The sequence below is a fragment of the Caenorhabditis elegans genome, chromosome IV (assembly GCF_000002985.6).
Source record: "Caenorhabditis elegans chromosome IV".
In the NCBI taxonomy this organism is placed as follows: domain Eukaryota; kingdom Metazoa; phylum Nematoda; class Chromadorea; order Rhabditida; family Rhabditidae; genus Caenorhabditis; species Caenorhabditis elegans.
This window is the reverse complement of record NC_003282.8, coordinates 6,957,193-6,970,568: the sequence shown is the minus strand read 5'-3', so window position 1 is coordinate 6,970,568 and position 13,376 is coordinate 6,957,193. Positions and strand designations below refer to the sequence as shown.

At 32.9% G+C, this 13,376-nt stretch overlaps 4 protein-coding genes and 9 non-coding genes across 15 annotated transcripts; 7 read left to right on the top strand and 6 right to left on the bottom strand.

The window, feature by feature from the left end:
* The first annotated feature begins 197 nt into the window (after window positions 1-197).
* On the top strand, window positions 198-2,375 carry gtnt-55 (Glycosyltransferase family 92 protein). The gene is made up of 6 exons (NM_001028443.3): window positions 198-554; window positions 603-731; window positions 776-878; window positions 1,185-1,300; window positions 1,344-1,856; window positions 1,913-2,375. Exons 1-6 carry the CDS (start codon window positions 289-291, stop codon window positions 2,358-2,360), a joined length of 1,575 nt encoding a protein of 524 aa, NP_001023614.2. The 5' UTR covers window positions 198-288; the 3' UTR covers window positions 2,361-2,375.
* On the bottom strand, window positions 1,727-1,841 carry ZK381.58. Its single transcript, NR_056043.1, has one exon. It is a non-coding gene; the product is annotated as an Unclassified non-coding RNA ZK381.58 (non-coding RNA).
* Window positions 2,376-2,586: 211 nt separating the features above from the next.
* On the bottom strand, window positions 2,587-5,077 carry gtnt-54 (Glycosyltransferase family 92 protein ZK381.2). The gene is made up of 8 exons (NM_068674.3): window positions 4,820-5,077; window positions 4,410-4,641; window positions 4,160-4,275; window positions 3,744-4,108; window positions 3,544-3,691; window positions 3,338-3,496; window positions 2,958-3,277; window positions 2,587-2,813 (listed from the first exon to the last, which is right to left on the bottom strand). The coding sequence occupies exons 1-7, from the start codon at window positions 5,017-5,019 to the stop codon at window positions 2,986-2,988; spliced, it is 1,512 nt and encodes a 503-aa protein (NP_501075.1). The 5' UTR covers window positions 5,020-5,077; the 3' UTR covers window positions 2,587-2,813; window positions 2,958-2,985.
* 21ur-8643 lies at window positions 3,240-3,260 on the bottom strand. Its single transcript, NR_056042.1, has one exon.
* An 883-nt stretch (window positions 5,078-5,960) lies between the features above and the next one.
* B0478.3 (uncharacterized protein) lies at window positions 5,961-6,853 on the top strand. Its single transcript, NM_068673.3, has 3 exons — window positions 5,961-6,241; window positions 6,410-6,531; window positions 6,596-6,853. The coding sequence occupies exons 1-3, from the start codon at window positions 6,007-6,009 to the stop codon at window positions 6,692-6,694; spliced, it is 456 nt and encodes a 151-aa protein (NP_501074.1). The 5' UTR covers window positions 5,961-6,006; the 3' UTR covers window positions 6,695-6,853.
* Window positions 6,850-12,928, bottom strand: jnk-1 (Stress-activated protein kinase jnk-1). Of its 3 annotated transcripts, NM_001026099.7 has the most exons (12): window positions 12,847-12,928; window positions 10,251-10,360; window positions 9,684-9,842; window positions 9,551-9,636; window positions 9,298-9,427; window positions 9,051-9,248; window positions 8,607-8,772; window positions 8,348-8,446; window positions 8,221-8,299; window positions 8,087-8,163; window positions 7,928-8,043; window positions 6,850-7,102 (listed from the first exon to the last, which is right to left on the bottom strand). In NM_001026099.7, exons 1-12 carry the CDS (start codon window positions 12,890-12,892, stop codon window positions 6,977-6,979), a joined length of 1,392 nt encoding a protein of 463 aa, NP_001021270.1. In that variant the 5' UTR covers window positions 12,893-12,928; the 3' UTR covers window positions 6,850-6,976. The 3 variants fall into 3 exon arrangements, 2 of the variants coding, with proteins under 2 accessions (NP_001021270.1, NP_001379581.1); NM_001392324.1 differs by lacking the exon at window positions 12,847-12,928; NR_131561.1 differs by having other exon boundaries at window positions 6,977-8,043; window positions 12,847-12,892.
* 21ur-8741 lies at window positions 7,264-7,284 on the bottom strand. The gene has a single exon (NR_056041.1).
* 21ur-12165 lies at window positions 7,267-7,287 on the bottom strand. The gene has a single exon (NR_056040.1).
* Window positions 7,470-7,490, top strand: 21ur-8824. Its single transcript, NR_056039.1, has one exon.
* Window positions 7,777-7,797, top strand: 21ur-7857. The gene has a single exon (NR_056038.1).
* On the top strand, window positions 11,178-11,198 carry 21ur-6864. Its single transcript, NR_056037.1, has one exon.
* On the top strand, window positions 11,181-11,201 carry 21ur-13155. Its single transcript, NR_056036.1, has one exon.
* Window positions 11,449-11,586, top strand: B0478.25. Its single transcript, NR_056035.1, has one exon. It is a non-coding gene; the product is annotated as an Unclassified non-coding RNA B0478.25 (non-coding RNA).
* Window positions 12,929-13,376: the final 448 nt, after the last annotated feature.

Genomic DNA, 13,376 nt, shown 5'->3' with positions numbered 1-13,376 from the left:
TTCCAATTATCATCTTCCAACGTTTCTATAAGGAAACCTTCGAACGCTTATTCGTGAAATTCAAAATTGTGGAATATGTATCTGAAACGCGTTCTGAGAAGAAGATTATGATCAACTCATTTTTTAGATGTACTTTTTCATTGCCCCGGCGCTCAATTTCCCTTCATTTCTCGAATCTAAATCCAAATTTTCTTCGCTATGAAACATTTTGTCTCTGAACAAAAGCTTGAAACTATAGTTGAAGAGTCTCAAATATTATTTGTTTCAACTGAACGTCATATTCGCATTATGAGGCGAACAAAATTACTTGTCATTTTTCTAACTCTACTCATTGTTGTTTTGTTTTACTATTCATTTCAAGAATTAAAGAAAACAATTGAAACGGATATTTCAAACTTTGAATCATCTTCCCAATACTCGACGGAGTCAGAATCTGAACCCGAGCCGCCTCTCAAACCTGGACTATTAATTGATCCAACCAGACGGTTAACGAGAAAACTACCAGTCTCACATGTATTCATCACATCTGCCTATTATTATCCAACTTCTAAATCGTAAGTTTCTTAATGTGTTAATTAATAATTAAAAAAATGACTTCATAGTCTTGGTTCAAACGCAGTAGCCTTCACAATGGTGGTCGATTCTATTAATTTCAATGTTGAAAACGCCACTTATAATGTTGTTGGATCCAATGGAACTCATACAGAACTGACAGTTGCGACTTCACAAGTGTAAGCTTGGAAATTTCCAAAATTTGAGAGCATTTGAATTTTAGTGAAGGAGTTCCGACATGTCGATACACACCAGTTATGGCTAGAACGAACTCTGTAGCAAATATGACAAAATTGAAAATGGAATCAAATGGGGTTATTGTTGAGGTACGATTCAAAGATTAGGGATAATGTACTTGAGTTAAAAAATTACTGTATTTGCTCTATATGAATTGTATTCCGTTGATCAACTTTGGTTTATTTTTCAACTTTTTGTCATTTATTTTTCAATGGTTTTGAAATTACTCTTTTGCTGATATCTTCGATTGGAATGCAGAAATTAGGATGGAACTTTGATACTTTGATCTTTCATTCAAGATTAACAGAGAAAATACGATAATTCACTATTTAAATGGCAAAAGTCATCAGAAAAGCGAAAAAATTTAATTTTTTCATCAATATTAATGTTCCCAGATTCCGTTCAAAATGGCTCGATACACTGCGCCCAAACCAGTTATAATTTGTATTTCTCCACAATTTGTAGCTGAACAATGGCAGATATTTATGATGCATATACACGTGGCAAATCGGTATACTTCACAAACATTAAATACGATATCCGATATTTTGTAGGTTTGGTGGTCATTTGCACATTTATCTAACTTCTATTATCGATTCATTTTTCAATTTAATGAAGGAATATGAGCGACAGGGGTACATAACTCTTGACTACTGGCTTCGAATGAAATTCTCAAACACAAAAACTCCATACTTTGAGCCAAATGAGAATATTGAATGGAGAAATCAAGCGGGAGCACAAACTGATTGTCTTCTTCAATACAAGGAAGCAGTTGAATACATTGCATTCTTTGATATGGACGATATCCTCTTCCCCAAAAATTATCCAACTTATCTAGAAGAGTTCAGTGCAGAATGGGCTCTGCAACCGGATGCAACTTCAGTTTTTTACGGAAGAAGAGAACATGAGTTCTTAAAAGCTGAATCTTTATCTGAATTCAGTTTTCGTGATTTGGTAAGCAGTCTCCGGTCCTCTCCTACAGTGAAACGAGGAAAAGTGGTGGTAAAACCTGACAGGTATAACTCCACATGGATTCACTTCAGTTATAATGAAGATCAGGGCACAAGGCGAGTTTTTGCTTTAACTATATTTTCAAGTTTCTATCAAAAATCATAAGTTTTAGGAGAAGCATAGATAATCCAACACTGATTCATGTTCAACGACCGCTTCAGAAAAACGGAAACAACAATATAACAAAAGTTTGGAAAATGAATTTTGGCCCACTGAATGAAACTATCCGAACTCAAGATATAAATGCAATTGAAGAAGATATTGAAAGAATTCGGAGAATTCCTGCAGTTTTGTCAATTGCATCAAAACTTCCTAGCGCAGACTTCTATTTGCCAATTGTTTTCAAATGTTATTACGATGCATTTTATGATAATGCATTTGATCATCGAAAAGCACAACATGGATGCCCGAATGCTGATACTTGTGAACTGCCCCAAAGAAAAGAATTCAAATGTGTACATTCTCATGCAAAATATTTTTCTGGTCCACATATGCAACCATTCACTTACCACTTTGCTAATAACTCATTTTGGTCGTGGAATATTGGTTGTTATCAATAAAAATTTCAGAATTTTTATTTTCAAGGAACTACAAATAGTTGGTGAAAATTGAGCTGACACCATTTTTTATGATGGCTATCACATTAGAATCCGCAAAAGAAAGAGAGGAGACGATAATACTTGTACACTGAAGTAAAACTGAAGTGTCAGGAATGCGCTCGTGCTTTTCATATGGTTGTTCTTATTTGTATTGCCACTTTTAATTTTAAAAAAATTTAAAACAGAATTTTTTTCAATTTTTTCCCGGAATCAGAGGTGCTTCATACTTACTAACAGACGATGAAAAATAAGCAGTGTACATGAAATTAGAAAAGACACAATAAAAAATGGAAAAAAAATTAATGGCATGAAGACACCCGGACGACAAACTGCACACAAATCAGTCGATTTGCACCTAGTGTTGAAGAGGGAAAGGTGCATCTGTCGCGACTCGAGATGTCAAGCTTCCAGCAGCTGAAAGTGATATTGGTAACATACGTCAATCAGTTTAGAAACCCGCTCGGGGTTCTATGTCAATTTCGCCCCAATCGTCTCGTGATAAAATTCTACATCAAATTTACTAATTTGAAACTTTTATTATTGAGCTAATACACGTACTTATTCAAAATCTTCAAAAACACGAAATTCACTGATAACACCCGATGTCTTTCGACCAGAACGAATCGGTTGTAAAATGATATGTAACTGGTTGCATATCGGGTCCAGAATAGTATTGAGCATCCGAATGAATACATTTATAATCTTCTCGTTGTGGTAGATCACAAATATCTGCATTTGGGCATCTTCTAACACCAATTTTCGTCACAAATGTGTCCTTGTAAAAAGAATCAAAATAACATTTAAAAACGATTGGCAAGTAGAAATCTGAGCTTGGAAGGAAGGGACCTATTGAAGAGATAACTGCCAAATTTTTTATTCTGAAAATTTAAGTGATCTGTCTGAAACAGTAGTAAATAGTTAGGCATCAAAAATGTTACCTGTTTATATCATCCTCAATTGCTCTAATATCATCTTCTCGAATTGTCTCATTTAATGGTCCAAACTTTATTTTCCACAAATCCCTTGAATCATTCCTTTTCCCATTTTTATCAACTGGAAGTTGAACATGTACTAATGTTGGACTTTTCACTTGTACACTAAAAAAAAAAATTAATTGAGAATTCATAAACCGGGGTGCTAATACCTCGTTTCAAAACTGACATGTTTGCTATTGTGAATCCACGTTGAATTATATGCTTCGGGTCTCACAACGACTTTACCACGTTTCACAGTTTGAGAAGAACGAAGACTTTGTACAAGTTCTGTGAAGCTGAACTCGGTAAGGGTTGATGCTGAATATAAGTATTTATGAAGGAAATAAGTATTAAAAAAAAGTAGCAATACCTTTGACAAACTCATGCTCCCTCCTTCCATAAAATAAATAGTTCTTTCCAGGATTTGCTGCCAGAACTGAATTGAACTCTTCTAAATAAGTTGGATAATTTTTGGGGAACAGGATATCGTCCATATCAAAGAATGCAATGTATTCAGCTGCTTCCTTGTATTGAAGAAGACAATCAGTTTGCGCTCCCGCCTGATGCCTCCATTCAACATTTTCGTTCGGCTCATAGTATGGTGTCTTAGTGTTCGAAAATTTCATTCGAAGCCAATAGTCTAGAGTTATGTAACCCTGTCGTTCATATTCTTGCATTAATTGAAAATAAGATTCAATGATTGAAGTGAGATAAATGTGAAGATGCCCGCCAAATCTTGAAGAACAGTTTATTTAATAACTATTAGAAAAAATAATGTGTTTCTACCTATTAGCTGCATGAACATGCATTACAAACATTTGCCACTGTTCGGCAGCAAATTGTGGAGAAATGCATATAATAACAGGCTTTGGTGCACTGTATCGAGCAATTCTAAAAGGTACCTAAAGCTTTTAAAATTCACTTTTTGAATTGTATGATGATTATGGAGTCCATGAAAAAAAAATCAAATTATCAGGTTCGAATTTTCATGGATGTTTTTAATTGAAATTTCCCTTGTCTATCCCTCCCTACTCACCTCAACCGATACTCCTTGTGATTCAATTTTCAGTTTTTCCAAGTTCTCAACTGTATTAGTTCTTGCCATCATTGTGACATATCGACATCTTGAAATACCCTCTGTTTGTGATGTTGCAATTGATTCCACAGAATCTGTCGAATTGTATCCAAGAACCGTAAACGTGTGATTTTTCATACTATAACTGTGCTGATCAATGGCCATCGTAAAAGCTAGTGCATTCTCACCGAGACTGTAAAATGAATAAGAATATTAAATTAATGTCCATCAGTTGCTATAATGCTACTTTATAATTATTTTAATCCAAAAAACTTTTAATCCTTGATTTATTATGAAGATGCTATTTTTTAAAACTTCAAAAAGTGTAAAACTATTTTGAGAATCATAAAACTGAAATATCAAATACTTACGACTTCGAAGTTGGATAATAGTATACAGAATTTATAAAAGCATGAGAAACTGGAAGTTTTTCTCGTGATGTTCCTGATGGATCCGTTAAAATATTTGAAAATGGTTGACTACTCTTCCTTATCAAAATAAAAAGTAGAATAACTGAATTGAATATTAAAATGATTAATAGACATGGCTTATAGTTTATGAACCATCTCATTTTTATACCATAAAATTTCAATTTAGAATAAACTGAACGAATTTCAAAAAAAAATTGAGAGAGACAAGCCGTCAAGCAAATGTTCTAAACGCGGATGTTTATCTTGATATTCACCTTTTCCTGTTCTTTCCGAAAGTGCTGAATGGAAATTGAAGTTGGAAATACGAGATGTTTCCTGAATTTTGAATAAGTTTTGCACGAACTTCAGTGATACTCCTCGATTAGTATAAGATCTTCGTTGCGAGTCTCGATGCATATCAATTAAACTTAAAAGGTCATAAATTAATTTCTAGTTTAAGTTCCTTTTCTTGAAGCCATGCGTTCATACTTTTAAAAACTCAAATTACATTCTACGGTTGAAATTCGAAAAATTTAGCGATTTTGTTTTTATTCTTCAAATTTTGCTTCATATGTACTATACAAAAAACTTCTACTATGTATTAACTTTTCAAATAATCAACTTAGATGTTCTGCAACCTTTTCATTTCAATTCTTCTCCATCCAACTCCATTTCCATAGATCAAAATCTCCGAAATCTTTTTTCCAGAATATCCATGAAAGATAGGTATCTTTCTTGTCTTTCATTGTTTCGAAAGTCTTCCTTGTGCACTCTCACAAAAAGAAGAATATAATTGTTTCAAGATGCATTTTTTCGCAGACCATGAGTAACAACTAAAATATGAAATTTTGATTTACATTTTTTTTCAAAAATCACATGAAAAAGTGATTAGTGGTCACTCAAATACAGTACAGTCATTTGTGTAACATTGGTGAGGATTTAGACACATGTTAGAGAAAGTTGTAATAATAACTGAAATCTGTGGGATTATATGATCTATAGAAAGAGGAGACCGACAAAATATAGTAATCAAGGATCAACCAACACTTCCTCTCTATAAATACGATAATTCAAAACACAAAATGTCTAACTTTTGAAATCAAAAACTCATTGGTTTCTGTTTGAAAGTTGGACTCATCGGTCAAATAATGAACGCAAAATTCCAAGGAAGTTCAAATTTCCTGATCTACATTCTTGTCACTTCTCTTATTGCATTCAAAATCTGTGTTTTCTGTCAACAAACTATTAGTATTGGAGATACTGGTGTAACTTTGGCAACCATGAATAATACAATTCCGGCTAGCAATTTTAGTTGCGGTGCCAATCGGTTCACGGAATTTATTCCACAATTGTTTAACAGCACCGAGTGTAAAAATTTGAGAGGTATGATTTTTAATAATTATGTTTTTGTTTATTGAACTTATCTCAACTAACTACTAAACGTTTCTGACTTTTATGAAACAGTTTTTTATTGAAAAAAATTAAAACATTACTGAAAATTTTTGAAGATAGTTTCAAGATTTTTATCATCTTCGAAAATTAAATTTTCAGATCCAATGAACGTCTGCTGTGAAACCCACGACAACTGCTACAACACTCAAATTGGTAAAGATTTTTGCGATAATGAATTTTGTCTATGTCTAAGTACGGCCACAGAAAAGAATCTTTGCGCAGTGAGTTTTTTTTTTAATTAAAATTTGTTTTTTTTTCATATTGAAAAGTAATCCCATGTTTCAGGTGGATGCTGCCGGATTCTGTGCAGCTGTTCGACTTTTTGGAGAGACTGCGTATAACACCTTGGGAGGACTAGAACCAGTATCTCCCACTATAAATTAAATTTTAAAAAAATCAACATTTGTTAGTATCCATTGTCAAGATGATCACTTTTATTTTTGAAAACAATGTGATTTCAATTTTCAAAATCAATTTAAATGCCCGCATTGTAGGCGGTTGAAGTTGCCAAAGTCATAATGTACATAAATCTGTTTTTTTTTCAACTTTCAAACAATTTATTATCTTTTTTTTAAATAGAAATATGAGCACAGAAAAGGAGACATTTGAAAACAATTACGCGAATGAAAAAACATAGAGATCGAAATGTGACCGTAAAACATGGAATCAGGAATAAATGTCATGGGTTCTTGCGTAATCTGTGAGCTCTCGGAAAATGTGCTCTCTCCATGAATCCACGTTCTGTTCCACATCCATATTATGATCATACGGAAGTGGAGGTGGAGCATATACCTGAAAACATATGAATATGAGTTAATAATATTATAATTCTTTTCGAATTCGATATTACATACGGCTGTGGCTGGCGTATCTTCATTCGCAATTTATGGTTCTTGAGAATGTGAATTATATGCTGTTCTTTTTTAATACTGCGTTATTAATAATTTCATTTATTCTCAAAAGATGTCGGGTAAACAATTGTAAAGAAAATACGATATGCTTACATCTTAGCTTTGAAACAGTAAATTTTTTCTTACCAAATATGCTTCGTGTTATTTTCAAGCTTCAAACAGAAAATAACAAAAAAACATATTTAACAAGAAAAAAAAAATTACTGTTTCAAAGCTAAGATGTATATTGTATTTTTCGTTGCAATTGTTTGTCCCATCACTAATTTAGCGAAAACATTGAATAATTAGTAGATATTATTATTATGCTCAAATTCAATATTGGACGTTCGACCCGGTTGAAATTGACGTGTGACCCTTAGTAGACTCCTCACTCGACCTTTTTAATAATATAAATTCTGTACAGATATCGGAAAAAGATACAAATTTTAAGCTGTTTTTAATAAGGTTACCGCAATATAACCTTTATTTGTTTTCAACAAAATAAAAATAAACGAAAGTGAAAAATTATCACTGTTTCAAAATCTCAATTAACATATGTTTTATTTTGAAATTGATTCAGCAACATTATTCAAATTTTATTAGGGCTGGCCATCCGGAGTCCGGATTTTAGAGTTTTTCTTCCACGCAAAAAATAGGATTTCGGTTTTTGAAAAGTCATTCATATTTAACTGTATATTTTGTGTTGTGTAATAGGAAAAAATCTTACTTCAATTTCATCAAACCAAACATTGACATATGGATGTCTCAGTGCATCATCCACAGAAATCCTTCTTTCCGGATCTATGACTAACATTCGAGAAAGTAAGTCACGAGCTTGAGCACCTAGAAAATGTTTAATTTTTGAAATTATTCTGTTAAAGCATACCTGTAAGTCTTGAGCTGTCAGCTGTCATTGGGAACATGTTATCACTGAAGAGAACTTCAAACGGCGTTGCTTGATATCTGAATTATTTTATTTTAATCGAGTTCATTGTATTAGTAAAATATTTTAATTCATACCTTGGCCGATTTTCCACATAATTTCTGACAGTTGGTTGTAACCGTTCTAAAAATGACCTATCCGGAGTACCCAATTGTTCTGAATTCGGAAATGTTGGCAGTTCGTTTTAATCATTTTCAAAATTACCAATAATCCTAGTCCACTGATCGATATGGTCACCACCCGGGAATAGTACACGTCCACGTATCAGCTCTCCAAATATACACCCAATTGACCAAACATCAACTGAAAAATATTTTGTTTGAAAAATATAACTTTGTTAAATTGCTTAAAGAATTTGAAAATGAATAACGATTATTCTTCTATTTTTAAAACTAGAAAAAACTGAAAAAATGTGTGCTCCGATTTAATATTGGTGTTCATCACTTTAACTCAAAAATCTTACCATTTTCCTTGTAACCCATTCCTAAAATAACTTCCGGTGCCCGATAGTATCTTGTCACAACGTAAGGAGTCATCATGAATGCCTCAATCGCAGTTCGAGCCAATCCGAAATCCAAGATTTTTAGAGTACAATCACTTCGAACGACAATGTTTGATGGTTTCAAATCCTGTAACAATTTGTAGAATAAATATTTGGAAAAAAAAATCTCAGAGGGACAACCCGGTTCAGAATAATCGGTAGCATAAATTTTTTATATGCCTATCTGCCTGAGAGCTTGCCTACTAAAATGCTCCTCTGAATTTTTTTAGTAAAAATAATAATGGGCACAAAAACTTTTGCTCCACAAAAAAGAAGCCATGTTCCGATTTTTCGCAACTTGTGCCTTGGAAGTAGGCACAAGGCGATTATAAGTCGCCTAGATATTCTTTTTTCTGTCAGTCTCACCCTGTGTATAATTCCAGCACTATGTAAATGCCTGATACCACATAACATTTGATAAAGAAGATATGATAATCTCTCATGATCCAAATCCATTTGAATCACTTGACAAAGATTTGCATCCATAAGTTCCATAACAATATAAAGATCGTTGAATTCGTCGAGTTTCTTTTGTGGTGTAAAACAATTCAGAATACCTATGATCTGAAAAATGAGGAATTGAAGTCCAACGTAAAATCTTGAAAAAACTCACATTTTTATGATTTACAAGACTCATGAGTTTTAATTCTCGATAAGCCCTCTTTGCATGTGTCACATTTTGAAATGGCCTTGATAATTTCTTTATGGCAACTTGTTCGTTCCGTACCGTATCAAACGCTGAGCTGAAAAATAATAAATTTGATTTCCAGCATAGTTGAGATTTTTTAACCAAACAATATAGAATCGAGAAAATTTTTGTCTCTTCAAAATCGCTTTCCCATTATACCAACAACAAAATTACTCACCAAACAATTCCCTGAGCACCAGACCCGATCAACCTGAGATTTTGATATCGTTTGAGAACAACCATCTGCGCTTCCCCTATTGTCACCTGAAACATATCGAGATCTTCAACCAAACTGTTAAAATTGTACTCACCGAATAATAGTTTTCGGGAACATGAATAGAGGATGGTTCCATGAGAATTCCTCCTCCTGTTCCACTGTTTATGTGATGACGAACAGGACTGTACACTGATTGGCAACTATCCAAAGAGACAGCGTCGTCGTCTCGACCAGATGATGATGGAACCAGCCACTGAAAATAGGGAATAAAGATATAGTTAGATATTGATGATTTTGTTTTAAAAACTGTTATTTCTGACTATTGAGTGACCATCAACATTTGATAAAACAGTTGCGAAGTTTTCTGAAACCGTAAGCAACTTCGCCTCAGTTCGTGTTTTGTGAACAAAATTTCTCTGTTTCAAGGACTTTTCTTGAATTTTGTCAATTCTGCCAGTAATGTTCATATATTTTCAAAAAATTTCATAAAAATTTAACGAAACTAATGATAATTTGAACTATGAGCTGATAAATTTGCAAACTCAAGTGTCTCTAAAATAGAAAATACGGCTTATAAAACATCAGTGGTAGTGCCCATTTTTAAAAGACAAAATTTCAATTTCATGCTTTTGAGTTTTAGTCAACTCAAACTTAAACTCACATTCCCAACGGACTCGATAAAATTGTTGAGGTGTCCACGGGTTCCTCGAATGATTGATGATATCGAGGAGGATGCGAGCAGAGTGTTGTGATCCTCTTCCACGCTTCTACCTGAAAATCGGATAAATTTAAATGCCATTACAGTGAAAACAGTGAAATGTAGAAACTTCTCGAAGGATACAAAAACGATTTCCTCAAAAATACTCGAACACAAACAATTATTTTGGTATTAAATTTAGACTTTCACTATCAAAATTATGATTTGAAAGAAAGCAATTTGTTGAAAAAAATATTTGGAAAATAAAATATTTGAAACAGAGAAAAATGTGATATTAGATGCATTACTAAAAATCTAATTAACTCAGCCGCATATTAACGGGATCTATGTATTTACCCAAAAACCAATCCAGAAATCTTTTTTTTTTCAAAAAACCCAGACTCTTTGCTAGCTTCAAAAGAAATGTATAAATAAATGGAGACTATTTATCCATTTTTTGGTGTCTTTTTCACATTCAGCACACACAATGCACTTTTCGACTCTTTTTTTTTGCTGTCCGTTTGGATGTCTTTTTCTGTCCAATTTGGAGCAGAGACAAAATTTAGAGAAAATACACAAGATGGAAGGAAGACGCAGAGTTAGAAAGAACACAATTTCACTGATGAGGTTATATTGGGGCTAAGGGAAAAGAGGGCTCTGAAGGGAACATAAGATGGTCGGGGTGGAAAAGCGGAAAGGATTATTTAGGTCAGAAAAGGAAGAAACACGGAAATTAAAGATGAAGAGGGTACTACTCGTTAGAGTGTTACATTCATTTGTCGGAAAACTTTTTAGAACAGAAATAAGGGGAATATTCAAGAATCAAACCTATTTTCAAAATTTAACTGTTTCATAAAATTATCAAAAGTCTACTGATAATGACCTCGATATTGTTGTATTGCACTAAAGGGTATTTTTTTTGGTGACAACTTAAAATTTTCAACTAGTTTCAAAAGGACAAATATTCTAAATTAGTCCTTTCTAGCAAAGTTATGATCAAAACAGTTTAGCTAAATTTTCAAAAAAAAAACCTCTAACTTCTTGATTCACAGAAGCTCTCCTCACTTCAAAACCAAAAAATTGTCATAATTTTCAACTTCTAGTGATTTATAATAACAACTTTAACAAGAAAAAAACTATAAGTTGGGGTGGATGTACTAGTCGATGGGGTTGGTTGCGAGGGTCTCAGTGGTGGTTGTGTGTCTCCGGAGCTCTCCGGAGCAGTGGCGGCGGTCCTTCTCTACGTCTCCGTCGTCTTTCCGTCGTCATTCTGTGCAAAACGGGGCCGCGCCTTTCCTATATCGATTTTTGTGTTTAGAAGACTTTGAGAATGGGGTAGAAGGGGGCACAAGAAGGACGTCTTTTCGATTTGTGAATGAAAGTGAGGAAAGAAAAAGAAGCAAAAACATAGAAAGAGAGAGAAAGAGGAAGATGTTGAGCATGTTTGTGGAAGAGAAGCTACCAACGTAGAATATGGTACCCATGGGACCATAAATTATAATAGAAACGGAAAAGACAAAAAGAAGAGGAAGAAGAAGTTAAGAGGCGTAAAGCATATGGAACAGAACTGAAAAGACACGACTTTGTGACGTCATTGTCGAGGGTTTGAGACTTTTGTTGTGACGAGTTCAAAATTTTATTTTAAATAAAAATATCTAGATTTCGAGAAGTAACTGTCGCGTTTGAGAATGAAATACAATTTTTAACACTTTGGTACGAGTCGCTCTGCTGCAAGTTCAAAAAAGTGTATTTCGATTAAACGAGCGAAAATGCTCAATTTGTTTATTTGCTCACTAAAACAATTGTTCTATCTAAATATACTCAGAATGAGCCAAAAGACCATCAGTACAAAATTCAAAAATTTTTTAAATTCAAAATTTTTTAAAATTTTTTTCAGATATTTAAAAATTTGTTGCATATCTGTAATTCCACAATTAAAAATAAATTGAATTAATTATATTGTGCATTTAAATGGATATCCCATATTAATAACTTTTGCGATTTTTTAAATGGAAATTTTGTGACCCGCTAATTTAGAAAGTGTATATTATTAACTTGGTCAAGAAACTATACTTTCTTGTTGCTTTTCTAGAACTAGCTGCTAATTTAGTGCTACCTCAACTTTTTAATACAATTTTGAAATGTTATATTGAAATTTTTATTGGTTCATATTTAAATTAAAGAGAAGGTAATACATGTAAAATGTAGTTCATATTACTTACAGTGGCATGTAAAAAACACTGAAAAAATCCTTTAAAAATGTGAAAAAAGAGCTAGTAATTTTTAATTTGAATTCCCACATTTCCAGCCACTTTACTCAATTTTATTAGTCCCACAATTATTGATGTTAACGGGTTTTACAGGCTTTTCTTTTGGTTTAGTCATAAATTTCAGAATTTCCCTGTTGAGTTAAATTTGATTAAATCTTAATTTAAAAAAACTGATTCCTAATTAAAAAAAGACACAGTTTTCCCAAATTTCAATTTTGCAAAAAAAACAATTAACTTTCGTAGATAAAAAAGAAGCTAGAATAATATTTTGCAAAAATTTAAAAACAAACCTGGATGTGACGGATACGATGATGTTGTGGATAATCGTTCCTCCATGTGCACAGGATCACACACTTTAACTTGCTGATGGTTCTGAAAATATTATTATACGTATTCATTGGTGGAAATTGCAAAAAGCTGATAGTGGCTAATTTAAGAACGGTTCAAATTAGCGAGAATCTCATTAATTAATTTTAACCAGCTTCTAGAAAAACAAAACTGAACAGGGAAAAAAAATTGCGGACACCAAAATAAAGAATAGAAAAAATGAAAATGTTGAGGAAATGGAAACTATTTTCCAGTTAGAATACATTGCAATTGAGGGCAGAAAAATTGAAATTTGAGAATTCGTGTTGAAATCTCGAATTCCATTTTCCCGTAAAATGGTCACTTGTTGTTTTCCAGAAAATGAAAAAAAGTACATATTTCAATATTAATTTTAAAAACACCACTAAAAACTTACTTCTGCAGTAATTTTTTTTAAAAAATTTCAGGGCGGTTTAAGTTTAAAGGTTTTTTTCTGTACTTTGTATTATGTTTA